Source organism: Mustela putorius, unplaced genomic scaffold (assembly GCF_011764305.1).
Source record: "Mustela putorius furo isolate JIRA1106 unplaced genomic scaffold, ASM1176430v1.1 tig00003836_pilon_pilon_pilon, whole genome shotgun sequence".
Lineage (NCBI taxonomy): Eukaryota > Metazoa > Chordata > Mammalia > Carnivora > Mustelidae > Mustela > Mustela putorius.
In genome coordinates, this window is record NW_025421989.1 from 14580755 (window position 1) to 14608345 (window position 27591).

The 27591-nt window shown below is 38.5% G+C and overlaps 1 protein-coding gene across 2 annotated transcripts in view; it reads left to right on the forward strand.

Moving 5' to 3' along the window:
- PPEF1 (protein phosphatase with EF-hand domain 1) overlaps nt 1–27591 on the forward strand; it is a 112487-nt gene that overhangs the window by 76973 nt on the left and 7923 nt on the right. For both annotated transcript variants that reach the window (XM_045089348.1, XM_045089347.1), the window contains exons 12-17: nt 3–39; nt 697–846; nt 4585–4734; nt 13541–13726; nt 15067–15209; nt 25573–25679. In XM_045089348.1, the coding sequence (XP_044945283.1) occupies nt 3–39; nt 697–846; nt 4585–4734; nt 13541–13726; nt 15067–15209; nt 25573–25679 (773 nt within the window). The remainder of the gene's footprint in view (nt 1–2; nt 40–696; nt 847–4584; nt 4735–13540; nt 13727–15066; nt 15210–25572; nt 25680–27591) is intronic.

Genomic DNA, 27591 nt, shown 5'->3' on the forward strand with positions numbered 1-27591 from the left:
AGGTATGGCTTCACAAAAGAAATTTTGCATAAATATAAGGTAAGGCTCGTCTTTTTTTTTTTTTTTTAATGCATTCTCTTTGCTGCTTATCCATAGAACTACAAAAAAAAAAAAAAAAAAAAGAGCCTTTGGGAAGGGTGATGGGTTTAAAAAAATAAACAAATAAAAGCACAGCAGGAAGCTCTGGCCAGGGTAGAGGCCTCATTTTCTTCCTGGACCAAACCAAGCTTTTTCATTGTGACTTTCATTGTTAGTTTCAGCAGAGATACAAACATATTCTATTGTTGTAATGGTACCCAGGATTTGTTTTACGGTAAACATGCAGATACAGAAATGATTATCACAAAGGAAGAGATTTGTACTCACTCTAAGTGAGTAAAGGAGTGGGCTGTGGATTGGTTAGTTTGCATATGAAAGACACTCATCTGCATATGAAAGGTAAATCATCTAGGATTTCTAGGAATTAGCTACCTCTGGGAGGAGCAATCTCTCCTCTAGGGTCAGCAAGGCGACAAGTTGTCAAAGTATCAAAAACATAGAATAAAAAACAAACAAAGGTAGAATAAAAAGACATGATTAATGCATGCTGGTGGGTTGGTGACTCCATGACTCCTTTGTGTGGCATGAAAGCTGTTGCTTTTTGTGATAAACTTGAACTTACCAAAAAACAAAACTTACTCCAGTTCTTACCTACAGATGCATGGAAAGAAAATCTTACAAATCTTAGAAGATGTCTATACCTGGCTCCCAATTGGTACAATCATTGACAATGAAATCCTGGTCATACATGGTGGGATATCAGAGTCCACAGACTTGAATTTGCTCCACCGCATAGAAAGACACAAAGTAAGAAACAATGTTTACATAAATCTTGTCTCAGAGTTTTTATAAGGGGATGTACACCTCTTTTCATTTCTAATTTTGTATTCACTTACATTTTAGTAGTTGTCATAACTCTGCAAAAATTAGTACAAATTTTAAGAAAATCTATGATTGCAAGATAAAGAACTGAATGGGTAACTTCTACATATGGCCAAATGTATTTTTTTAACTTCATGATGTAAGTGGAAAACGAGGAACTGTTGGCATTTCATATAGTTTCTAAAAGTGAAGAATCCTGATATTTTAAAATTAAAATTTCTGATTAATGTTGTAGTAAAATATACATAACATGAAATGAACCACTTTAATTAACCATTTTTAAGTGTAGAGCTCAGTGGCATTAAGTACATTCTCATTGTTGTGCCATCATCCCCACCATCCATCCCCAGAATTTTTCATCTTCCCAAACTGAAACTCTACCCATTAAGCAGCAGCTCTCCAATCTCCCCTCTTCCTAGCCCCTGCTGACCACCATTCTATTTTCTGTCTCTGAATTTGACTACGCAGGGTGTCTCACATAGATGGAATCATAGAGCAATTTATTTCTGAATTGCTATGACTTCTCTTATACTCCAAATGGCTCAGGGTATTTTGGGGGGAAATGTTTTAAACTGAGTAATCAGATTCAGTACAACAGAAGCAGAGCAAGAACAGGGACAGAACCTCTAAGGGAAGAGACTGGGTGTGGCCTGTAAAGCTCCCATACTTAGCAAAGGGCTCCGGCTGGGTCTTGCCAAGTGACTGGAATTATCTGGGTCCTGTACCAGGGCCCAGGCAAAGCCCGCAGACCGGGGCATAGGATGTGCCCTGTGAGCCTGAGGACCAATAGCAGCTCCAGAACCAGATGATCGGATACGGTCCTAGTGAGAAGCCTGAACCCTCACCCCTCCAAGACTGAGAGTCAACTTCCAACCAATCCAGACAAGTAGAGTCCAGAGCTGGAATTCAATTTGGTATAGACAGAAGTGTGACCCCTCTTCACCTTGAGTTTCTGGAACCCTTATCACTTTATATACATATGAAAGATAGTATTATTGCTAACTTCTCATCCTTTTAATATCAGCTTAAATGGACCTCCTCCTCTGGAAAGCCTTCCATGACCTCCAGACTACGTCAGGTCCGCTTCTATCTGCTCTCAAGTCCCTTGTACATATCCTTCATAACAGTTACCAGAACTGAGTGTAGAATTGGGGTACTACTTACCATCCTCCCCTGCTTCTCTCATTCACTGATAGAAGTCCAGCACCGAAGATGCAGTGAATACTTTTTGTTTTTTTACTTTTTTATAATCTATGTTCTTTAAAAAATTTAAAATTAACATATAATGCACTATTAGCACCAGGGGTACGGGTCTGTGAACTGCCAGGTTTGTACTTCATAGCACTCACCATAGCGCATACCTTCCCCAGTGTTCATCACCCAACCACCCTCTGCCTACCGCGCCCCTGCTGCCCCGGCAACCCTCAGTTTGTTTTGTGAGATTAAGAGTCTCTTATGGTTTGTCTCCCTCCCGATCCCATCTTGTTCCATTTATTCCTTTCCTACCCCCTAAACCCCCCACATTGCCTCTCAACTTCCTCATATCAGGGAGATCATATGATAATTGTCTTTCTCTGATTGACTTATTTCGCTAAGCATGATACCCTCTAGTTCCACCCATGTCATTGCAATAGCAAGATTTCATTTCTTTTGATGGCTGCATAGAATTCCAGTATATATATATACATATATATGTGTATATATATATATCACATCTTCTTTATCCATTCATCTGTTGTTGGACATCTAGTTTCTTCCCATAGTTTGGCTATTGTGGACATTGCTGCTATAAACATTAGGGTGTATGTGCCCCTTCAGATGATGTAGTGAATACTTAATCAGTGTTTGTTGGCTGTGTCCCAAGACATTTAAGACCAAAGTAGGGAAGACTGAAGACAAAACTGGATAGAAACATCTTTACCACCCCTTTCCTGATTCTGTGGTGATTTTACATCCCTCCTCTCCAACCTCACCCAACCGTGAACATATCTCCTGGCTTGTACCTGTTGTTCTGGTAATTGTTAATAGTGCCTCCATTTACTCTCAGTATTCTGACTGCAGTAAATTTTAAGGTCACCCCGTGTTGAAGGCTTCTTTCTCATGGTATCAGCAAATAGTCAAGCTAGTAAAACATTTTGATCAAGATAGTCAGTTTAACATAACGAGTGGACGTGATTCTAGGCAAGAGTGAGGGAACATGATGTTTCAGTCGGTCAGGTATTGTCAAGCACACAGCAGGAGTGCCGTGCTCTACCACCACCCGCCATGCGACAGCAGCGCTCATCAGCCATGGCAGCCACTACAATTGATCTGATCGAAAACTTACCCTTTTCTGAAGGGAGCCTGAGCAGCCAGCCCTCTCTAGAGCTTTCTGAGCTATGAAGAGCATGGCTTGGGGTGCCTGGGTGGCTCAGTTGTTTAAGCCTCTGACTCTTGGTCTCAGCTCAGGTCTCTATCTCAGGGTCATGAGTTCAAGCCCTAAGTTGGGTTCCATGCTGCTTGTGGAGCCTACTTGGGAAAAAAGAAAAAAAAAAAAGAGCATGTCTCTGGAATGGCTGTTACTCTCTCTGTGAAGATCAAAGGGTGAGAGCCACCTTGACCTAGTAAAATTCATGAAGCTCTGACATCAGACAGCCAAAGCTAGCTTTACATTCTACTTCTGCCACTTCCTGGCTGGGTGAGTGGGTATGAAAGGTCTTGAAACCTTGGTTTCTGCCCCTGTGCATGGAAGCTAAAAACACCTACTATATTGAATTGTTAGGAGGATTAAATATAATTATTTAGGTGAAGAAAACAGCATAGAGTAAGCTCTAAACACAAAGCACTCTCCCTCCAACTCTCTCCTCTCTTTCCTGATACTTGGAACCGAGGGTTGAATTTTAGTCACCAAGACATCCCTTGGGGAGAAATTTTTAGGCCAGGAGTTTTCCCAGGAAAACAAATTTTACCTCCTTTGGGGGTCATCATTCCACCCACTCATAAGCCTGGTTTTAAAGATAGAAATCTGACTTGTGTACTTCTTGTGTCTTCTACCCCTCCTAGAATGAGGTTGAATTGGCAGCACATACTTGTATTAAATACAGTTGAACTGTAGCAAAAGTAGAAGGTTTAAGACTTTGGAACTCTACCAAATGAAAAGCAAAAGTAGATTTTCAGGTCCAATTTTATACCTTTCCCGTTTTCTCCGCTTTCCCATCCCTTAGGACCCTCTAAGGGTAGGGATGACCACACTTCGGGGTTTATGCCGGCTGTCGTGGTATGGTTGTTAATGGCAGCAGGGAGTAGGGTTGGGGGAAACCTGATGACAACCAACTTCTAGGCTCATCAAAGGCATTTTGTAAGGTGGGTAGGCTGGTGGGGCTGTCAGTGCAGAGGAACAGAGAAGGAAGATTCTATAAGTCTGAGATTCTAGTTTAGAATTCTTTCAGCTCCCTGGCAGGGGGTAGGAGAAAGGATGGCTAGCAGCACTCCCAGGAGAAAATGGTGGCGTGGAACTTTAGGGAGGAGCTGGGCAAAGTGTTCTGATCCTAAGTGGCCTGGAAAAACACACCTTCTTCATCAGCTGAGGCACAGCAATAGAGACAGAGAGGCAGTGGGCACTGGAGTTTCTGCCGGCAGCACATGAAGCACAGGGTTTGGCTAAAGTATGAATTTGTTTTGTAGATGAAATCTGTGCTGATGCCACCAATTTCCGTAGATGAAGACCATGATGCTGACTTGAGGAAAACTAAAACAGGTGCAAATGTTGTACCTCGGGAAGTCAAAACAAATGAATCCCCTTCCGAACAGTTACCAAAGCATGAATGGGAACAGGTAGGTATCAAAGTGTTCACCAAAGTGGCAGTGAAGATGCCGCATTGATGATGCTGTCCCTTAGATCCATAACAAGTGACTTACCTTTATAAGCAAACTCTTCTTTCTGAATTCATCACTATACTTTTAATAGCTTCATTGAGATAGACTTGCATTTAAAGTATATAATTCAGTGGTTTTGGTATATTTACAGTGTTGAGCAACTGTCATGACGATCTAACTTTAGAACGTTTTCATCACCTGAAAAAGAAACTCCATACCTATTACTAGTCACTCCCCCTTCCCTCCCCAATCACCCCCTCCCCCAGCCTTAGGCAATCGCTAATCTACTTTTGGTCTTTATAGATTTGCCTATTCTGGACATGCTATAGAAATGGACCCATACAATATGCCTGGCTTCTTGTACTCAGCCCAATGTTTTGAGGTTCATCCATGTTGTACTTCGTTGTGTGGATATGCTACATTTTGTTTATTCATTCATAAGTGGGTAGACATTTGAGTTGTTTCTGCTTCTTGGCTATTATGAATAATGCTGCTATGAACACTGACATAAAAGTTTTTCTGTGGGCCTAGGGTTTTCATTTCTCTTTGGTATATACCTGAGAATGGAATTGCTCAGTCATAAGATAATTCTAAGCTGAACATTTTGAGAAACTTCCAAACTGTTCTCCCAAGGAGCTACGCCATTTTATATTTCCATTACCAATGTATGAAGGTTCTAATTTCTTCACATTCTCACTAAAAAATTGTCTCTCCTTTTGATTATGGCTGTCCTAGTGGGTGTGAGGTTGAATCTTATTATGGTTTTGATTTGTTGTGGTTTTGGTATTTCTCTAATGATGTTGAGCATCTTTTCGTGTGCTAATTGGCCATCTGTATATCTTGGGAGAAATATCTATTCAGATCCTTTGCTCATTTTAAAAATTGAGTTATTTATCTTTTTATTATCGCATTGTAAGAGTTCTTCATATATTCTGGATATAAATTCCTTATCAGATATATTATTTGCCAATATTCTTTCCTATCCTGTGGGCTATCTTTTCCTTCTCTTTGCAGCACCAAAGTTTTTAATTTTGATTAAATCTAATATTTGTTTTTTTTACTTGTGTTTTGGGGGTTTTATCTCAGAAACCTTTGCCTAACCCAAAGTCATGAGGATTTATTGCTATATTTTCTTCTAAGAATTTTATAGATTAAGCACTTACATTTGAGTAATCCATTTTGAGTTAATTTTTGTGTATGCTGGGAGGTAGGGGTCTAACTTTATTCTTTCACATGTGGATCTCCAGTTATTCCAATACCACTTATTCTCATTGAATTTTCTTGGCACTTTTACCAAAAATCAACAGACCATAAATATGAAGTTTTATTTCTAGACTCTTAATTCTACTCCCTGATCTAAATGTCTATCCTTACATCAGCACTACACAGTTTTGAATACTGTAGCTTTGTAGAAAGTTTTGAAACTGGAAAATGTGAGTTCTTTGTTTTGTTGTTCTTTTTCAAGATTGTTTTGACCGGGGGCGCGTGGGTGACTTAGTTGGTTGAGTGACTGCTTTCAGCTCAGGTCATGATCCTGGAGTCCAGATCCATGAATATGGAATGTCTTTCCATGTATTTAGATCTTTAATTTCAACAATGTTTTTAATAATGTACACTGAGGCACTTGTTTTGCTCAAGTGATGTTATCGTAAAACAGAATTGTTTTTTAAATTACCTTTAGAAATACAGTTGACTTGTGCATACGGATCTCATGTTATGAACCTTGATAAGCCTGTTTATTCATCCTAATGATTTTTAGTGGTTCCTTGGGACTTTCTATATACATGAGCATGTTATCTGTGAATAGAGATAATTTTGCTTCTTCCTTTCCAAACTGGCTGCCTTTTATTTCCTTTTCTTCCTTAATAACCCTGTCTAGAACCTCCAGTATGGCATTGAATAGAAGTGGTGAGAGTAGATAGACATCCTTTTTTTATTCCTGATATTAGAGGAAGGCATTCAATCTTTCACCATTAAGTATATTAGCTGCCCTTCATCATGAGGAGGTTCCCTTCTGTGCATACTTTGTTGAATGTTTTTATTATGGAAGAGTGTTAGATTTTGTCAAATGATTTTTTTTTTTGTATCTATTAAGATGATCTTATGGGGTTTGCTCTTTATTCTATCAATATGGCGTATTACATTGATTGATTTAAACCAACCTTACATTCCTGGGACAAATCCCACTTAGTCATGGTGTGTAATCCATTTTATATGCTGCTCACTTCAGTTTGCTAATTTTTTAAAAGGATTTTACATCTATATTCATAAGAGTGTTCTGTAGTTTTCCTGTGATGTCTTTGGTATTAGCATAAGACTGGCCTCATAGGATGAGTTGGGAAGCATTAGGTCCTCTTCCACTTGTTTGAGGAGTTTATGAAGGACTGATAATTTCTCTTCAAATGTTTGGTAGAATTCATCAGTGAAATGACCTGAGCCTGGGCTTTTCTTTGTAGGAATTTTAAAAATTACCAACTTAGTCTTCTTTCTTGCTATAGTTCTATTCAGATTTTCTATTTCTTCTTGAGTAGTTTGTATATTGGTAGTCCTGATAGTTCCTCTTCCTTGGAATCTGTCCATTTCATCTAATTTATCTTGTTGTTTGTAATATATATACATTTAAATAAACATAGAGTTGGTAGTGCTGTCACCTCTTTCATTCCTAATTTTAGCCAGTTGAGTCTCTTTTTTTCCTTGGTCAGTCTCACTAAGGTTTGTTAATTTTATTGATCTTTTCACAAAACCAAGTTTTGGTTTTATTGACTTCCTTTATTATTTTCTGTTCTCTCTGTCATTTATTTCTACCCTAATCTTTATTATTTCCTTTTTTCTGTTTGCTTTAGATTTCGTTTGCTCTTCTTTTTCTAGTTTCCTAAGGTGAAAGGTAATGTCATTAATTTGAGATCACTTGCCTTTTATAATGAAGCTATAAATTTCCCTGTAACTACTACCTTAGCTCCATCCTGTAAGTTTTGCCATGTTTTGCTTTCATTTTCATCCATCTGTAAGTATTTTCTAATTTCCCTTGTGATTTCTTCTTTAACACATACATTATTTAGCAGCATGTTATTTAGTTTCTGCATATTTGGGAATTTCTCATATTTCTTTCTCTTACTGCTTTGTACTTGAATTCAATTTTGCTTGGAGAACATACTTTATATGATTTAAATCCTTTGAAAACATAGTGATGCTTTTTTTATGGATAGTGTATGGTCTATCTTGGAGAATGCTCCATGTGCTCTGGAGAAGAAAATGTATTCGATTCCTGTTAAGTGGAGTGCTATATATATATATACATATATATATATGTATATATATATGTATATATGTACTATATGTATATATATATGTATATATATACTATATATGTATATATGTATACATATATATATATATCTGTCTGTCTTTGAATATATTTATCTGTCTTTGAATATATTTATAATAGTTGCTTTGAAATCTTTGTCTGCTAAGTCAACACCTATTCTCCTCAAAGGAGATTTCTATTGCCTGCTTGTTTTTCCTTGTGTATTTTTTTCTTTGCATGTCCTATAACTCTTTTGTTGAAAACTGGGCATTTTAAGTAATATATTGTAGTAACTCTAGATAGTTATTCCCATTTGTGTTTTCACTCATTTGTTTAGTGCTTGACTTGACTAGGTCAGTGAAGTCTGTGATGGACCTCTCAGTGTGTAGCCTCTGATAGCACTCTTCAGCCGGCCGCCTGGAGCATGCACAGTTTCCCTGACAGCCAGGGTGGGGGCGGGGGGAGTGGGCACGCAGTCATTGTACTTTTAGGTAGGCTCTCTTTTATGGTCTCTTTCCCTGATTTCCCTCTTAAGCTTTGGTGCACCTGCCTCTATTTGTATCAGACAACTACTTGTATCAGCAGCTGTTGGTCTTCACTAATTGCTGGCTAATTGTGCTATTGTTCTTAACAATGCCCCAGGGCTCAGGAATAGCTCCACAATCTGATCCTATTAAAGTCCTTCTCCTTTGCAGCCGCAGGGTGGTACAATCCTTGAGGCTTATTCTGACCCTCTGAGGCTCTTCTCATCTGCCTGCCCCTTTCCCTGATTCTGTCGGTGAAACTTCGGTCTGGTCCACTCTTGCTACTAGTATCGTGGAACCATCAGCTTTCTTCTGATTGCTTACCTCTAAGAAGCCTCTATTTCTTGACTCTGTACTCTTATACCTTGACTGCTGAAAGTGTTGACTGAAATGTGATTTCTGTTGTAAAATATCTTCTAATCAGTGAAGAGAGAGAGAGAGAGGTGGGGAGATGGAGAGGGAGGGAGAAGAGGTAGGAAGAGAGGAATAGAATTCATCAACAGCTTGTGCATCCAAAGAATTTAAAAATAGAGAAGTAGGGGCGCCTGGGTGGCTCAGTGGGTTAAAGCCTCTGCCTTCGGCTCGGGTCATGATCCCAGGGTCCTGGGATCGAGCCCCACATCGGGCTCTCTGCTCAGCAGGGAGCCTGCTTCCCTCTCTCTCTCTCTCTCTGCCTGCCTCTCTGCCTGCTTGTGGCCTCTGTCTGTCAAATAAATAAATAAAATCTTTAAAAAAAAAATAGAGAAGTACAAGAGACCACCTATAGCAAGTAGTAAAGGATACCGACTTAGATTCTGAGACCCAAATTCCAAAGACCAAAGGTTAGAACAAGCACTTCGAGGATGGTGAATAAAAAAGATGATGCCAAAGAGATTGGAGTTGCACAAAAAGAAAATTCTGGCCTCTGGAAGCCTAGGTAAGTTAGAATTCTAGAGAGACTGAGTCTTAAGAAAGGGGAGGGAGGAGACTGGGGATCATGATTCTGTAACAGAACTTCCCGCCGCCCCAACGGTAGAGACGTGTAGGCATCTTGCCGACTCCGTGTACATCGCTGGGTCTTAGGGTAAAATGGACCAGAATCCCATTCCCATTATTTTAATAATTTCACCTTGTACCCTTACGTTTTTTTCCTCTCAGTTGCTGGTACAAAGTGAGCATGCATACTTTAATTAGCTAGAGTTGAAATTTCAGAGAAAACCAGATTTCATACTTTATTACTCAATAGCTCTGAGCTATGTTATAATAAAGGTCATAGGCTTCTTATTTGTCCCCTACTCACAGAAGTGCATGATTCTTGGCAGAGTGCTATAATTTAAGGTTTATCTTATGTTCACTGATATGTGGGGCATCTACATACTCAGAGCTATGTCACTGTATAGAGACGAGCATGATACCCTTCCTTTAGGACCGACTTGCAACAAGAAGACCAGAGAGGTTTAAAAAATAATTTTAATTATTTCCTGAGTGACTCTTTTCTCTTAATTCACTCATTTAATATTCATTTAGTATTTATTCAACACTTGCACTGTTCTAGACTTTGGAGAATGTCAGTGACCAAAGGTCTGTTACCTCCCGAAGCTTACATTCTAGGGGGAGGAGTTAAATAATAATATAACAAAAAGCAAGTCAGTTATATAATTTGTTAAGTGGGAAGTTCTACAGAAAACAATTAAAACCAGAACAAGGTTGGGAGAATCAGGAGAACCGGAGGCGGAGGGCAGAGCTGTAATTTTAGATAGGGTGGTTGGCCTCCTCGCACAGGCTCCCGAGAGGGAAATGGCTTGTTTGTAGTCACTTGGCTAGTCACTGAGCCACAGGGGAGGATGGATTCCTGGTCCACCCTTAACGCCCATGCGCCTTTTCCGAAGGGCAATACGACTTCGGAGTGCTGGGGGGTCTCAATAAGAAAATGAACTGCGTCAGTGTCTGCTTAACCAGGGCGGCCGTGAAGCAAGGACTAGGCATCTAAAGCAGCTTCGGCTTGGCTGGAAGGTTTGGGTTGAGCACAGCTTTTCCAAAGACATGTCCCAAAGCTGGAAGGAGGACACATCACGGAGGGAAAATACAAAAGAAGAGTTACTCTGTAGCTTTAGTGTCTTAGAAATGAAGCGTTTAGATACATCTTTTCGGAGCTATTAACTCTCCCCCAAGACATACTTTTGGCAACTGGATTATTCAGAGCCGCAGACAGCCCAGGGCACTTCTTGCTGGATTTATTTTGGATTTAGGAGGTTTAAAGGCTGAGACACGAATAGATTTTTGTTGACCAGGACCTATTAAAAACTGTCATTCAGTAAAACTTTCCCAGTTTTTGGTCTGAAAAATTTCAGGAAAGAATGTTGTAAATAACTATTCTTTCATGCACTTACCACTCACAAGGCCTTTGCATTTCAGAGGAGAGGATGTTGTTGGAAGGAAAGAGACTTGTCTCTACAGAGGAATTTGTTTTCACCAACAAAGGATCTCAGGATCAAATCTGTATTATAGCCACAGTCTGGCTCAACAGAGTCAGGTGAAGGAATTCTAGACAGAAAACAAATGCAAACTCATGGAATGGATAATTCTGAAAACATTCATCTCTATAAAACTCATACCCCCTTTGACTTTGAGTCAAAGAAAAATGAATGTTTGTTTGCTATATCTTTCTCATTTCATTGATGAGCCAACTAAAGCTCAAATAGGTTCAATGATTTGCCCAATATGACACAGGAGATGCTTGAGGAACTAACTCTTTGGTCAGTGCTTATTCTAGTTCAGAAGAATCCATCACATACATTGAATTTATGTACATTTCGACTACATGTATATGACAAAAAGGAGAAAAGTATGTAAAATTGTATTGTCATAAAGCTTGTTTATCCCATTGTACACTCTCACTTATATAAAATATTCTCACATCCATATTAGTGTATAAAATCGTGTAGTGCACATTAAGGGTAATTTAAAAGGTTTTCCAGGGGCTAATTTTGGCTATAAATGACACATTTCATGCGAGAATTTAAAACTGAATCCCCTCTTTATAAAACACAATTTCTTGTGTTCCATGTTTCTGCCTTCCTTATACTAAAGGTCAAATCAGGACCCCCAAACATGAATTCATGGTGTAAGAGCCAGATATGCCAATACAAGTGTTTGTTTTGTCATAAACACCACCAAGGTAAATGGGCTCCATTTTATTTATTTGTAGGGTAGGATTGTGCCAGTGTTGGAATTCAGTAGGGGAGGAAAGGGAATCCTGGTCTGAATCTTCTTTGGGGGGTTTTAGCTCTCACTGCTGTCAATCATCAAAAATTCCCCAAGTGTCTGGTTCATGCCTGATGGAGGGTTGCTACAGGCTCTGACCAGGTGCTTATTCCAAAGTTCTTCTACCAGTTCTGCGCTTCTCTCCACCTCACCGTCTTCTTCCTCACTTATTTCTAGCTCCCCTTCAATATCAGACCTATAAATGGGTGTACAGTCCAGTTTACTGGGACAACCATTTCTGGTTCTCTTGTTAAGACCTGACTTGGACTTGCCAGGGTAAGTGCAGAACTTAAAATGCATGGTCCTTCAAGCCTGCAGAACAAAAACAGGGAAAAGACAGACTCTTAGAATCATACTCTGTTAGAACTTTGAGATACTTTACAAGTCACCTGGCCCAAACCCCCACTTTTAAAGATCTGGAAACTGAGACCCAGAGAGTTTTCTCGAGGCTGCACAGCTTTAGTGACAAAGCTAGTTTTTCTCACTACTGCTTTAATGCCTGTAGGAGTTTAGATAAAGAAACATTATACGTAGATCAGAACAATAAAAAATATTCTTAGAAACCTGGATCTTCAGTCTTGGGCATCATGTAGGCTGCGTTTTCCTCTTTCAGCCCCAAAAGGAAATGTTATGATAATAAAATACTTGTAGATTTAGGAGGACACATTGTGGAAACCAGTCAGTGGAACTGAGAATGTTTCTATCAATGGGACAAAAAGGAAAGGAGATGACTTAGGAAGTACTCTCGGATGAACACTTGTCTATATTTGTGCTGGGAGAAAGTCTTCCTCATGCTATCTGCTCAACAGGACAAAAACCAGGGCCAAAGCCACAGCTGGGAGACCTACCTTACCTCTTTGAACATATTAAGAACCTCTAATGTGTGTTCTCTGTGAGGAACTGTTTTCTCCTTGGAACATGACAATGTAGCTCTTTTAAGAGAAAAGACCTTGAGGGGCACATGGGTGGCTCAGTCGTTTAAGTGTCTTCCTTCAGCTCAGGTCATTTTCCCAGGGTCCTGGGATTGAGCCCCACACTGGGCTCCCTGTTCAGCGGGGAGCCTGTTTCTTCCTCTCCCTCTGCTATTCTCCCCCACCCCCCACTTGTGCTCTGTCACTCTCATTCTCTCTCAAATAAATAAACAAAAATTTTTTTTAAAAGAGAAAGAGAAAAGACCTTGGTAGATTCAGCAATTGTGAAATGATCATGATAAGATTTTTAAAGACGGGGCACCTGGGTGGCTCAGTGGGTTAAGCCTCTGATTTCGGCTCAGGTCATGATCTCAGGGATCGAGTTCTGCATTGGGCTCTCTGCTCAGCGGTGAGCCTGCTTCGCCCTCTCTCTGCCTACTTGTGATCTCTTTCTCTGTCAAATAAATAAATAAACTCCTCAAAAAAAAAAAAAAAAAGATTTCTGAAGACAGACCAAAAATAGCAAGGGCTGACTCTTCGTGATTATGGAGTCTGGCTGCGCCGGTCATTGGTAATGAGTGGACAGGGATTGTGGTGACTGTGGGCATTACAGGTATTGTGGCAAAGATTCATGGAGGAGATGAGTCCACACCAAGTTTGAAGGAGGAACGAGGAACAGACTCTGGGATCACTTGGGTTAATACTTCTGGCAAATAAGCTGGAATCTAGAAAGACAGACTCTCGCTTATGAATAGCGGCCTAATCTGGTTTGTTGCCCAAAGGTTATCGATATTCTGTGGAGTGATCCCAGAGGCAAAAGAGGCTGTTACCCAAACACAAGTCGCGGAGGAGGCTGTTATTTCGGACCAGATATCACCTCCAAGATTCTTAATAAGTTTCAGTTGAAGATGCTGATCAGGTCTCATGAATGTAAGCCCGAAGGGTATGAAATCTGCCATGACGGGAAGGTAAGCAGACGGTGGTGGTGACAGCATCACACACATCCTCGCCCCAGGCAGTTTTTCTTCCCAGGATGCATCTTACCTAGAGGCTCATGGGAAGGTGACTTCCTCAGGACCAAAACAGGAGGCCACGCTTTGGTACATAGAAACAGGAGACTACGAGGTTCACACAGGTTATCTGAAGGGGCCTCAGTGTGCCTTACCCGAAGAGCTATTTGGCTTATTTCCCTGACCTTCCTGAATCCCAGAGATAGAAATTCTGACACGTAGCTCTAAGTGCACCCGCAGACAGGCTGCCTTCTTTATTGATCAAAAGGTGGCTTTCTGGTGCAGTGCAGTGGAGAAGGTACTTACCCTCACAGAGCCCGTCAAAGGCAGCCGTGAGTCTGGCTGGCTCTCCTTCACCTTTGGTACTTGCCCTGTGCAGGGCAGAGCCACAAAACCCGCCTCGCTTCTCCTCACTGAGCAGGTGAGCTCTAGCGAGTCGCCCGCTGTGGTCAGTGTAGCTGCGGACGCTAAAGTGGAGCGTGTTGGGCTCCTTCCATGGTGTCTGGTAAGGCCAGAAGAGGGCTGAGGAGCGGGTTCCTCATTCCAGGTTGTCTTGGGATGTCCCTTTTCTACCAGAGAATAACAATAAATAAAACAGAATACCAAACCATGTGGCATCTCTGTTTCAAGGCTTTCACTTTTCTTACCTCCCATTAGTTCATTTTCGGCTCCTGCTCGGGTTGTGAGATAGTGAAGGCAAGTATTCTTTAAGGTTTCTTCGTACTGGGCCCAAGCTCCTGTCCACGACCAGGGTTACCCTGCCATCTCCCCCTCCATGGCCCCAGGCCTGGTTCCTTCCCAGCAGAGTGGTCCTGGCCACTCTGTATTGGGGCCACTACTTTCTCTGCCCTTGAAGGACTGGTTTTGTGCAGGGCCCCAAGCCCTCTACATCAGTCAACTTGGAGCAAAAGAGAAAGACTGATAGTAGAGGAGTTTTATTTTGAACACTCAAGTATCACAAGGAAAGAAAGCAAAGGCATTACCAGCTTGGAAAATTAGAATTTGCAAAACCAAGCGTTAAGTAGATTTCTAAGGTACGGAACTGGAATTGTACACAGGATCGCAAGGCTAGGCCCTACGGGGGTGAGTGACTGGAAGTTCATATTCCCGCGAACACTGATTTTGAAGCCTTGTCGCTCTTCAGTGGAATCACGGAAAATCCTGTCAGACTTGGGTCATTTGTATGGATTTGGAACTTTGCTTTTTGCTTTTTTAGGAATGGAGCTATTTCTGCCTTTACTGAAGGATCTTTTAAGAACTAACTCTACGCGAACCTGGCCCTCTTTTTCTTTAATCAGGTTGTTACGGTATTTTCTGCTTCTAATTATTATGAAGAAGGCAGCAATCGAGGAGCTTACATCAAACTGTGTTGTGATATGACCCCTCGATTTTTCCAGTACCAAGTAACTAGGGCAACGTGCTCGAGGCCTCTCTACCAAAGGTATGTATGCTCCAAGGAGAATTCTGAGTGCTGCTACTGGTGACCCAGTAGAACCAGTCCAGAGTGACTAAGAGCAGCCATGAGAGTGAAGACAACTCCTTACTGGTCACTCATTGGTATAAACACAATAGAATTAGGTCCAGACACCAAGCAGTGAATGCATTCATATTTGAAACCAAGAGGAGCAATTTTCAGTTCATATGTCTCTTTAAGTGGGTAAAGCCATTAGTGTCTAGGAGCAGCCTCTAACTGAATGTAAAGAAAAGAAGGTCCCCACATCCACCTGCTGCCATACCCGAAAGCCCTCCCTGTCCCCCAAACAGCCCTGTGTGCTCTTGCCTCTTGGTCGCTTTTCTACCCTGAAGCGTAGAATGACAAGAGTTGAGTGTCTCTCCGTGTGATGGCCTCCGTAGCTTATCTTCCTTTTCCCCATTCAACGTGATATTTTTAAGACGTTTTCATTATAAAATGAGTATGTTTGTTGTTAACAAGTGAGACCAAACAAAGATGTATACAGAAAATGCTAATGATCTTCTCTCCCCCTCCTTCTTAATAATGCTTTTTCCCAGAGGCAGCTGAAATTGATAGCCCAGAGTGGACATTTCTTCCCTTTTCTTGCTCTACAAGAATAAACAAACCATTATGTTCATCGAATTTAAAAAATGTTGAGCACCTCCTGTGTATCTATCATACACTGTACCAGGCACAGACGATAGAGTAATGAACAAAATAGGCAGAAGTCCTTTCCCTCATCCAGTGCAGATCCCAGAGGGGAAGGAGAAAGGCAGTCTGCAACATACAAACTTTTTTTTTTTTTTTTACAAAGATAGAATCACACAGCACACTCTACAACTGACTTTTTCTCTAAAGATGATATCATGAACATTACTCCAAGTGAATACACGTAGTCCTAACTCAATCTTTCTAGTAGATGTGCCATAAAAATTATAGAGTGACAAAATCTTACTCAATTGAAGGCCATCCAGCTTGGTTCCAGGGTTTTGCACTTAAAAGCAATGTTGTATAGAACAAATACTTCTCCGTGTATGTGTGTGTGTGTGTGTGTGTGTGTGTGTGTGTGTGTGTACGTACATACATACACACACACGTGCATGCATACAGCCATAAGTTTTAGTACTTTTTTAACCAAAATTTCAAAATGTGGAGTTTATAGATTTATGGTTTAAAATTTTGCTGGATACTCCAAAAGAGTTTTAACAATTAACAATCTGAAAAACAACATACCAACTTTTCCACATCCTTATTAGTCTCAGATATTACTACACTTCTTGATTTTTGCCAAGCTGTTGGATCAAAATGGTAAATCTCATTGTTTTAATTAGCACTTTTGCCTATCTTATGTTTTTGGACATTGCATTTTTCTCTTCTTTGAATTTCCTATTTGTATTATTCCTCCATTTTACATTGGGTTGTTTGTCATTTTCTGATCAATTTTTAGGAGTACTTTGCAAATGAGGGATAGAGGATTTTTACAGTTACATTGTATATATTTTGTCATTTTGCTTTAGTTCTATGAAAGCACATTTTTGTATATAATTTCATCGTATCTTTTGGATTTTCATCTTTGTTAGAAGAATGTCTCCACAAGTTTATATTATATTATATTTTATTATGTTAGTAAGTTAATCTCAAATTATTTTAACAGCTTTGTTGAGGCATAATTCACACACCATGAAGTTGACCAGTTTAATTCACCAATAGGATATTTATAGAGTTGTGCAACCATCGCTATAACCTAGTTTCTTCTTCTTTTCTTTTTTTAAATTAAATTTATTTTTTTTCATTGTTCCAAAATAATCTAGTTTTAAAACATTTGTGACATTCTAAAAGGACAACTTGAACCCATTAGCAGTCACCAGTCACTTACCTCTATCACAACTCTAGGCAACCAGTAGTCTGTTTTCTCTTTCTGTCTCCATAAATTTTACCTGTTCTGGATATTTCATGTAAATGGGATCACACAATATGTGGTCTTCTGTGACTGGCTTCTTTCACTAAGCACAATGTTTTTGAGGTTCATTAATGTAACATGTATGAACGCTTCATTCCTTCTTATGGCTGAGTAATATTCCATTATATGAATAGACCACATTTTCTTTTTTTTAAATTAAAATTTTTTTAAGGTTTTAATTCCAGTACAGTGAACACATAGTATTACATTAGCCTCGAGTGTACAATATAGTGATTTAACAATTCCAGACATCATCCTGTGCTCAGCACGAGTACCTCCTTCATCCCCATCACCTATTTCACCATCCCCCCCCACCGACCACCCCTCTGGAAACCATCACTTTGTTCTCTATAGTTCAGGGTCTGTTTCTTGGTTTACCCCCCCTTGTCCTTTGTTCATTTGTTTTGTTCCTTAAATTTCAAATATGAGTGAAATCATATGGTATTTGTCTTTCTCGGACTGATTTCACTTAGCATAGTACTCTCTAGCTTCATCCATGCTATAGCCAATGGTAAGATTTAATTCTTTTTTTGGCTGGGTAGTATTCCATTGTGTATATATATCACTGCTCTTTATCTACTCATCAACTGATGGACACTTGTGTTGCTTCCATATCTTGAGTATTGTAAATAATGCTTCCATAAACATAGGGAGGCATGTATCTCTTTGAATTAGTGTGCTTGTATTCTTTGGGTAAATACCCAGTAGTACGATTGCTGGATTGTAAGGTATTTCTATGTTTAACTTTTTGAAGATCCTCCATACTGTTTTCCACAGTGTCTGCTCCAGTTTGCATTCCCACCAGCAGTGCGTGAGGGTTCCCGTTTCTCCACATCCTCACCAACACCTGTTGTTTCCCGTGTTGTTGATTTTAGCCATTCTGAAAGTGTGAGGTAATAGCTCATGGTGGTTTTGATTTGCATTTCCCTGATGGTAAGTGATGATGAGCATCTTTTCTTGTGCCTGTTGGCCATCTGGATGTTGTCTTTGGAGAAATGTCTGTTCTTGTCTTCTGCCCGTTTTTAAAATTTGATTATTTGGTTTTTTGGATGTTGAGTTTGATAAGTTCTTTTATATATTTTGGATATTAACCTTTTGTCGGATATGTTATTTGCAGATATCTTCTCCCATTCCACAGGTTGCCTTTTAGTTTTGTGTATTGTTCCTTTTGCTGTGCAGAAGCTTTTTATTTTGATGTCGTTCCAATAGTTTATTTTTGCTTTTGTACCCCTTGCCTCAGAAGACCTATCTAGAAAAAGTTGCTATGGCTAATGCCAGAGAGGTTACTGCCTGTGCTCTCTCCTAGGATTTTTATTGCTTCAGGTCTCACATTTAGGTCTTTATTCCATTTTGAGTTTATTTTTGTGTATGGTGTAAGAATGTGGTTTCATTCCTTCCACATAACTGTCCAGTTTTCCCAAAGCCATTTGTTGAAGAGACTGTCTTTTCCTCATTACATATTCTTTCCTGCTTTGTTGAAGATTAATTGACCATATAACTGTGAGTTTATTTCTGGGTTTTCTATTCTGTTCCATTGATCTCTTTGTCTACTTTTGTGCCAGTAACATATTGTTTTGATTACTACAGCTTTGTAATATAACTTGAAGTCTGGAATTGCGATAATGCCAGTTATATTTTTATTCTTCAAGATAGCTTTAGCTTGAATAGTTCACATTTTCTTTGACCATTCATCAGACCATTGATGGAAAGTTGTCTTTTTTCCACTTTTTGGCTATTATGAATAATAATGTTTTGAACATTGGTGGACAGATTTTCTGCATACATATGTTTTCATTTCTCTTGGGTATATACCTGAAAGTGGAATTGTTAGATTATATGGTACCTTTATTTTTAACATTTTGAGTAACTTGTAAGCTTTTATCCCCAAGGGTCTGTGTAATTTTACATTCCCACCAGCAGTGTATGAGGATTCCAGTTTTTATACATCCTTGCCAACCCTTATTATGATCTTTTTTATGGTAGCCATTTTAGTAAATGTGAGATAGAATCTTATTGTGGATTTGATTTGCATTTTTCTAATGACCAGTAATATTGAGGGCCTTTGTATGTACTTATTGGACATTTGTTTATCTTCTTTGAAGAAATGTCTATATCAGATCCCTTTTCAACTTTTTTTTTTTTTAAGATTTTTATTTATTTATTTGACAGACAGAGATCACAAGTAGGCAGAGAGGAAAGCAGGGGGGTGTGGAGCAGGCTCCCTGCTGAGCAGAGAACCCAATACAGGGCTCCATCTCAGGACCCTGGGATCATGACCTGAGCCAAAGGCAGAGGCTTTAACCCACTGAGCCACCCAGGTGCCACCTTTTTCAAAGAAGATTTTATTCATTTATTTGAGAGAGAGAGAGAACAAGCAGAAGGAGGGGCAGAAGGAGAGGGAGAAGCAGACTTCCTCCCCTGTGCAGCAGGGAGCGTGGTGTGGGTGTTCAATTACAGGACCCTGGGCTGATGGTGCAAGTCAAAGACAGACACTCAACCAACTGAGCCACACAATCGCCCCTCCTTTTTCAATTTTTAATTGAGTTATTATTCTTTTTATTATGGTGTTACAAGAATTCTTGATATATCCTATACACATCACTTATTAGATAAATGATTTGCAGATAGTCTCTCTCAATCTGTGGGATATATTTTCCCTTTCCTTATGGTATTATTTGCAGCACAAAATTCTCAATTTTGATGAAATGCAATCTTCTCTCTCTCTCTCTCTCTTTTTTGCTTGTGCTTTTGTTGTTGTATTTAAGAAGCCATTGCCTAACTCAAAGGTATGAGGATTTATTCCTATATTGTCTTCTAAGAATTTTATACATTAAGCACTTACATTTGGGTATCTGATCCGTTTTGAGTTAATGTATGTGGTGTGAGGTAGGGCTTTAACTTTATTCTTTTGCATGTGGCTATCTAGTTGTCCCAGCACTAGCAGTTGGAAAGACTATTCTTCTCCCAAGTAATTGTCTTGGCACATTTGTCAAAAGTCAATTGATGATAAAGGTATAGGTTTATTTCTAGTCTTTAAATTGTATTCCATTGATCTGTATCTCTATTCTAATGCAAGTGATACACTGTCCCGATTAGTGCAGCTTTGTAGTAAGTTTTGAAACTGGGAAATGTGAGTTGAACTTTGTTCTTGTTTTTTAAGATTGTTTCAGTTATTCTGGCACCCCAGCATTTCCATATGAATTTTAGAATCAGCTTGTCAACTTCTACAAAAATGCCAGCTGGGATTTTGTTAGGGATTATTTTGAATCTGTAGATATATTTGGTGGCCATTGCCATTTTATTTTTATTTTTTAAAGATTTTATTTATTTATTTGGGGAGGGGGAGACACAAAGGGAAAGGGTGAGACAGAATCTTAAACAGACTCCCTGCTGGGCACAGAGCCCAACATGGGGCTCAGTTTCTCAACCCTGAGATCATGACCTGAGCCAAAACCAAGAGTCAGATGCTTAACCGACCAAGCCACCCAGGCCCTCCTGGTTAATGCCATTTTTTAAAAAAAGATTTTGTTTATTTATTTGACAAAGACACATTGAGAGAGGGAACAAAAGCAGGGGGAGTGGGAGAGGGAGAAGCAGGCTTCCTGCTGAGCAGGGAGCCAAATGTGGGGCTTGATTCCAGGACTCTGGGATCATGACCTGAGCCTAAGGCAGATTCTTAACTGTCTGAGCCAACCAGGCACCCATGGTTATTGTCATTCTAATTATTAGGTCTTTGAGTCCATGAGCATGTAATATTGTTCTATTTATTTAGCTCTTTAATTTCCTTGAAGAAAGTTTTGGTTTCTCTGTGTAAAAATCTTGAATTTCTTTGTTAAATTCATTTCTGAGTATTTTATTCTTTGTAGTGCTATAGAAAGTAGAATTGCTTTCTTAATTTACATTTTTGGATTGTTCATTTCTAGCCTATAGAAATACAATTGTTTTTTGTATACTGTACAATCTTGATTAACTTGTTTATTAATTCTAATAGTTTTTAGTAGGTTCCTTGGGATTTTTTATATACAAAATCATACTATTTCTGAATGAAAATAGTTTCACTTTTTTTCCAATCTGGATGCCTTTTACTTCTATTTCTTGTTTAATTGTCCTGGCTACCCTCTAGACTAATGTTGACTAGAAGTGGTGAAAGCAGATATCCTTACTTTGTTCCTGTTCATAAAAGGGACACATTCAGTCTTTCACCATTAAGTATATCAGCCATGTGTTTTATGTAGATGCCTCTCATCAGATTGAGGAAGTTCCCTTCTATGCCAAATTTATTGAGTGTTTTTATCATGAAAAAGTGTTAGGGTTTGTCAAATGCTTTTTCTGTATCTATTGAGAGGATCATGTGTTTTATGTTCCTTTTTAAAAAATTAATATGATATTTTTAAAATTTCAGATATTAAACAGACCTTGATTCCTTGGATAAATCCCACTTGTTCATGGTATATAATCCTTTTTATACATTGCTGGGTACAGTTTGCTGGTATTTTATTGAGGATTTTCCATCTATATTCATTTTTTTTTTTAAGATTTTTATTTATTTATTTGACAGAGCAAGAGAGGACAGGAAGAGCAGCAGAGGGTGAGGGAGAAGAAGGCTCCCCACTGAACAGGGAGCCTGATGTGGGGCTCGATCCCAGGACCCTGGGATCATGACCTGAGCCAAAGGCAGTTGCTTAACCAACTGAGCCACCCGGGCGCCCCAATATTCATTTTTTTTTTAATTAAAAATTTTTTTCAAGTAATCTCTATATCCAACATGGGACTCAAACTCACAACCCTGAAATCAAGAATTGTGTGCTCTACTGACTGAGCCAGCCAGATGCCCCTCCATCTATATTCATAAGAGGTGTTATAGTGATGTGTAGTTTTCTCGTGATCTTTGGTTTTGGTGTCAGGATAAAATATTGGCTTCGTATTATAATACGGGTATGTATAACCAGATGGGTAGTATGCTCAATACTTTTTTTGAGGAGTTTGTGTGATTGGTATTAATTTTTCTTTAAATGTTTGGTAGACTTCACCAGTGAAGCCATCTCATCCTGAGCTTTTCTTCATAAGAACTTGTTCGATTACTTACTCAATCTTTTTATCTGTTCTAAGTCTGTTCAGGTTTTCTATTTCTTCTTAGTCAGTTTTGGTAGTTTGTATCTTTATAGGAATTTGTCCATTTCTTCTGGATTATCTAATTTGTTGGTGTATAATTGCTTATAGTATTCCCTCATAACCTTTTATTTCTGTGAGGTCAATTGTGATGACCCCTCTTTCATGCCTGATTTTAGAAATTTGAGTCCTTCATTCCTTTTTTCTTGGCCAGTCTAGCTAAAGTTTGTCAATTTTATTGATCTTTTTGGAAGAACCAATTTTTGGCTTTATTGATTTTCTCTATTGTTTTTCTGTTTTCTATTTCATTTACAGGCACACCACAGAGATACTGCAGGTTCAGTTTCAATCCACTGTAATAAAGCAAATCTTAGGGCGCCTGGGTGGCTCAGTAGGTTAAAGCCTCTGCCTTCAGCTCAGGTCATGATCTCAGGGTCCTGGGATCGAGCCCCGCATCGGGCTCTCTGCTCAGTAGGGAGTCTGCTTCCCCCTCTCTCTCTGCCTGCCTCTCTGCCTACTCGTAATCTCCATCTGTCAAATAAATAAATAAAATCTTTAAAATAAATAAATAAAGCAAATCTTACAATAAAGCAAGTCAGGAGAATTTTTCAGTTTCCTAGTGCATATAAAAGTTATGTTTGCATTATACTGTAGTCTGTTAAGTGTGCAGTAGCATATCTAAAAAACAACATATATACTTTAATTTTTTTTTTTTTTTAGGATTTTAGGCTTTGGCCTAAGAGAATATGGTGACTGGTTTGATCTTCTAACCAGACCACTTAGACTTTCTCCATATCAGCAATAAGGCTGTTCCATTTTCCTATCATTTGGGTTTATTGGGATATCACTTTTAATTTCCTTCAAAAATTTCTTTCTTTGCATTAAAAACTTGACTAACTTTTGGGCACAAGAAGATTAGTCTTCAGCCTCTCTTGGCTTTCAACATGCCTTCCTCACTAAGCTTAATCATTTCTAGCTTTTGATTTAATATGAGAGGGGCGCCTGGCTGCCTCAGTCAGAAGAACATGTGACTCTTGATCTCAGGGTTGTGACTTTGATCCCTACATTGGTTGTAGAGATTACTAAAAATAAATAAATAAACTTAAAAAATATGAAGTGAGAGACCTTTGACTCCCTTTAACTTGAACATTTAGAGGCCACTGTAGGTTTAATAATTAGTCTAAGTTCAATATTGTTGTGTCTCAGGAAATAGGGAGGCTCAAGGAGAGAGAGAGAGATGAGGGATGACTGGTCAGTAGAGCAGTCAGAACAGATACAATATCAATTAAGTGGCTGTCCTATGTGGGCATAGTTTGTGGCAACCCAAAACAATTACAATACTAAAATTAAAGATCACTGATCATAGATCACCATAACAAAATAATAATGGAAAAGTTTGAAATACTGTGAGAATTACCAAAATGTGACAGAGACACAAAGTGAGCAAATATTATTCGAAAAATGTCATTGATAAGCTTGCTCAGTGCAGGGTTACCACAAACCTTCAATATGTAAAAATACCTTAGAAGTACTATAAAACATTTATGCCTATAGTTTTCCTCTATTCTTTATTCTTTCCATCTGTTTTCTTTCAGTTTACTCTTTTTTTCCTAGTTTTTGAAAGCAGAGATTATGTTATTGATTTGAGATCTTTTTTAATATAGGCATTTGTAGCTACAAATTTTCTTCTAAGCACTATTTTGGTTATGTCTCATGCATTTTGACATATTGTGTTTTAATCTTCATTTATCTTAAAGTATATTCCAATTTCTCTTGTGATTTCTTCTTTGACCCATTGATTATTTAGGATTGTGTTGTTTGATTTCCTTGTATTTGGGATTTCCCCAAATTTCTTTCTGTTATTAATCTCTAATTTATTCCCTTTGTAGTCAGAAAAGATACTTTGTATTATGTTAATCATGTTAAATCTATTGAGACTTATACGGTGGCGTAGCATAGGATCCATTGTGGAGAATGTTCCATATGTGATTTAGAAAAATGTATATTCTGCTGTTGTTGGGTAGAGTGTTTTATACATATCTATTAAATTTAGTTGGTTTGTAGTGCTGTCCAAGTCTTTTATATCCTTTTTTATTTTCTGCCTCATTGTTATATCCATTATTGAAAGTAGAATATTGAAGTCCCCAACTATTATTGTTAAATTGTCTCTTTCTCCCTTCAATTCTGTCTGTTTTTGCTTCATATAGTTTTGGGCTCTGTTGTTAGGTTCATATATGGTTACAATTGTTGTCTTCTTTTTTTTTTTTTTTTAAAGATTTTATTTATTTATTTGACAGAGAGAAATCACAAGTAGTCGGAGAGGCAGGCAGAGAGGGAAGCAGGCTCCCTGCTGAGCAGAGAGCCCGATGCGGGACTCGATCCCAGGACCCTGAGATCATGACCTGAGCCGAAGGCAGTGGCTTAACCCACTGAGCCACCCAGGCGCCCACAATTGTTGTCTTCTTGTCTGACTCTTTTATCATTATAAAATATCCCTCTTTATCTCTAGTAATATATTTTGTCTTCAAGTCTATTCTGTCTACTATTAGTTAGAGTGTAGCCACTCTAACTCTCTTATGGTTGATGTTTGCATAATACACATTTTTTTTGTTCTTTTGAGCTCTTTGTATCTTTGAAACTAAAGTGTATCTCCTGTAGAAAACATACAGTTGGGTCTGCCCTCTCTGCTTTTTGGGGGAGGGGATATATGACTCATAGCCACTTTACTTCTCTCTTCTTCCTTTATTTAGAATTTATTTTTGTAAACGGTCGAGGTGGTTTAGCATTCAGACAGATAACTATGCTAGCACTGTGTTAAAAAAAATAGCCCCTTTCCACTGAATTGTAATACCCCCTTTGTCATATATATTATTCCCATATATAGTTCACTAAGTTTATGCAATTTCTATTATGTTCTGCTCATGCATCTGTCTTCTTTTGTGTTAATACCTATTGTTTGGTTTTAGCAACTTCACAGTAAATTTTAATGTCTGCTATAGCAAGTCCCTCTTTATTTTTCTTGTTTTTAAAAATTATCTTGGATATGCTCAGACATCAGTTGCTTATGTAAAACTTGGAAATCAAAAAGAAAACACCAGTGGTAATCCTTTTAAAATTTCACAATACATGCACATACATACATACATACAAAAACACTGACCACCTACTAACAGGGTATGTGTGTAGTTAGGCAATTCATTTGAAGTGGAACACATTAAAACAAGACACAGTGGTATGGTTTATGTGTCTTTCTTTCACCCAATAATTGTTTTGTTACCATAGGGTGAATACTATGGAAAGTAGTGCCATTAGGATATTGAAAGAGAGAATGCTTTCACGAAAAACTGACCTCATTCGTGCTTTCCAACTTCAAGACCGCAGTAAATCAGGTAATAAAATTATGTTATGCTTACCATTTCTTAACGTACCAGCTTACATAAAAATCAGTTTTTACTTAATTTTTTTGCTCCCTTAAGATTTCAGTTTTCTATTTTTACTAACGAGGAAAGATAGAGATAAAAATAAAATATAATCCATTATGTGCTTGAAAAAAGCCATATTCCTCCTTTGCAGGAAGTTTCTTTCAGCTTAAAACAACAACAACCCTTCTATTTTGGTATCTCAGACTAGATACTCCATAAGGCCCTCCTGCTAAGTAACAGCTAGCTTCTAGAGGATACAGAATTTTAATGCATCTACCAGCCTCACAGTAAGATAAATATGTAGGAAACATTTTATTTCCCCATGAAAGGTTTTTTGAAACCATATTTGGGGCATGGAGTAGCAAGCAAGCACAAAATAGTAGATTGTCCTGAGGGCAAATGCTAATTTTGGTGTAACACTCAATCCTGAGACTAAACCATGGGATAAAAGAAAGATGGATAAGCTGAATCTGAGAATTCTACATTAAGCCTGGGCCCTCAAAGAGGCTACGGTAGGCCTATGTTTGTAGTGCCCCCCACTCTTGGCAAGCAAATGCAAATCCATGTTCAAGGGATGCATCCCTAATTTTGGCCACTAATGTATCCAGAGATTAAGATCAACCACGAGCTCATAACCAAAGATTGTGAAACAGCGAGGCAAGCTACCATGAGTAAGAGTCAACAGAAAGAACAAACTACAGATTTAATTCCCTAAAGACATCAGATATTAGAATTTTCAAATGCAAATACAAACAACTAAGAAATGTTTAATGAAATAAAAGATGGAATTGCAGACATGCATTTGAAAACAATTTGAAGAACCAAATAGATAAAAAAATATACTTGTTTAAGAAAACCCATAACAGATGGGTTAAACAGAAGATTAGACATTGCTTAAAAAGGAATTAGAAATATTAAGTGTTATGGACAGTAAAGTCAAGTCTAACATACATCTACTCAGGGTCCCAGGAGAAAAGACTGTAAGAGAGGATATATTTGACATGATTATGGCTGAGACTTTTCCAGAACTGATAAGCCAACTCACATTCACAGGTAGAGAGGTACAGTGTTTCTCAAACAGGATAAAAAAAATAAATACACACCTATACACACTTGTGGAGAAACTACAGGACACCAACAGCAAATAAAAATATCTTGGGGAGCACCTGTGTGGCTCAGTGGGTAAAGCTTCTGCCTTCAGCTCAGGTCATGATCTCAGGGTCCTGGGATGGAGCCCTGCATCAGGCTCTCTGCTCAGCGGGTAGCCTGCTTCCCCCTCTTTCTCTGCCTGCCTCTCTGCCTACTTGTGATCTCTCTCTCTGTCAAATAAATAAAATCTTTTTTAAAAAATCTTGGAAGCAGAGAGAAATACACATTGCTACAAAGAAAAAACAGTTGTACTGTTATTAGACTTCTCCATAGTTGCAATAGAAACCTGTAAACAGTGGAATCATATATAAAAAATACTGAAACCAAAACTTAGAGAAAGATACAACATGAAAACACAAGACCAAAGTTGTAAGAGCTCTATTAATATTAGACAAAGTAGATTTTAAGGAAATATGCATTACTCAAAATAAAAAGGGACACTTTGTAATGATAAAATAGTTTGACAATTGAATCCATTCTAAATGTATATGTATTGATTTATAGCCTCAAAAATATATTTAAGAAAATCAACAGAACAAATAAAAGTAGATAAATCTACCATCACATTGGGAGATTTTAATATCCCTTTGACTAAAAGAATTAACGGACAAAAAGATTAGTAGACTTCCCCTAAAAGACGTATATAGAACTCTGCACCCAACATTGCAGAATATACATTTTTGTCAAGCACAAATGGAACATTTACAAATATTGATCATAAACTGGAACA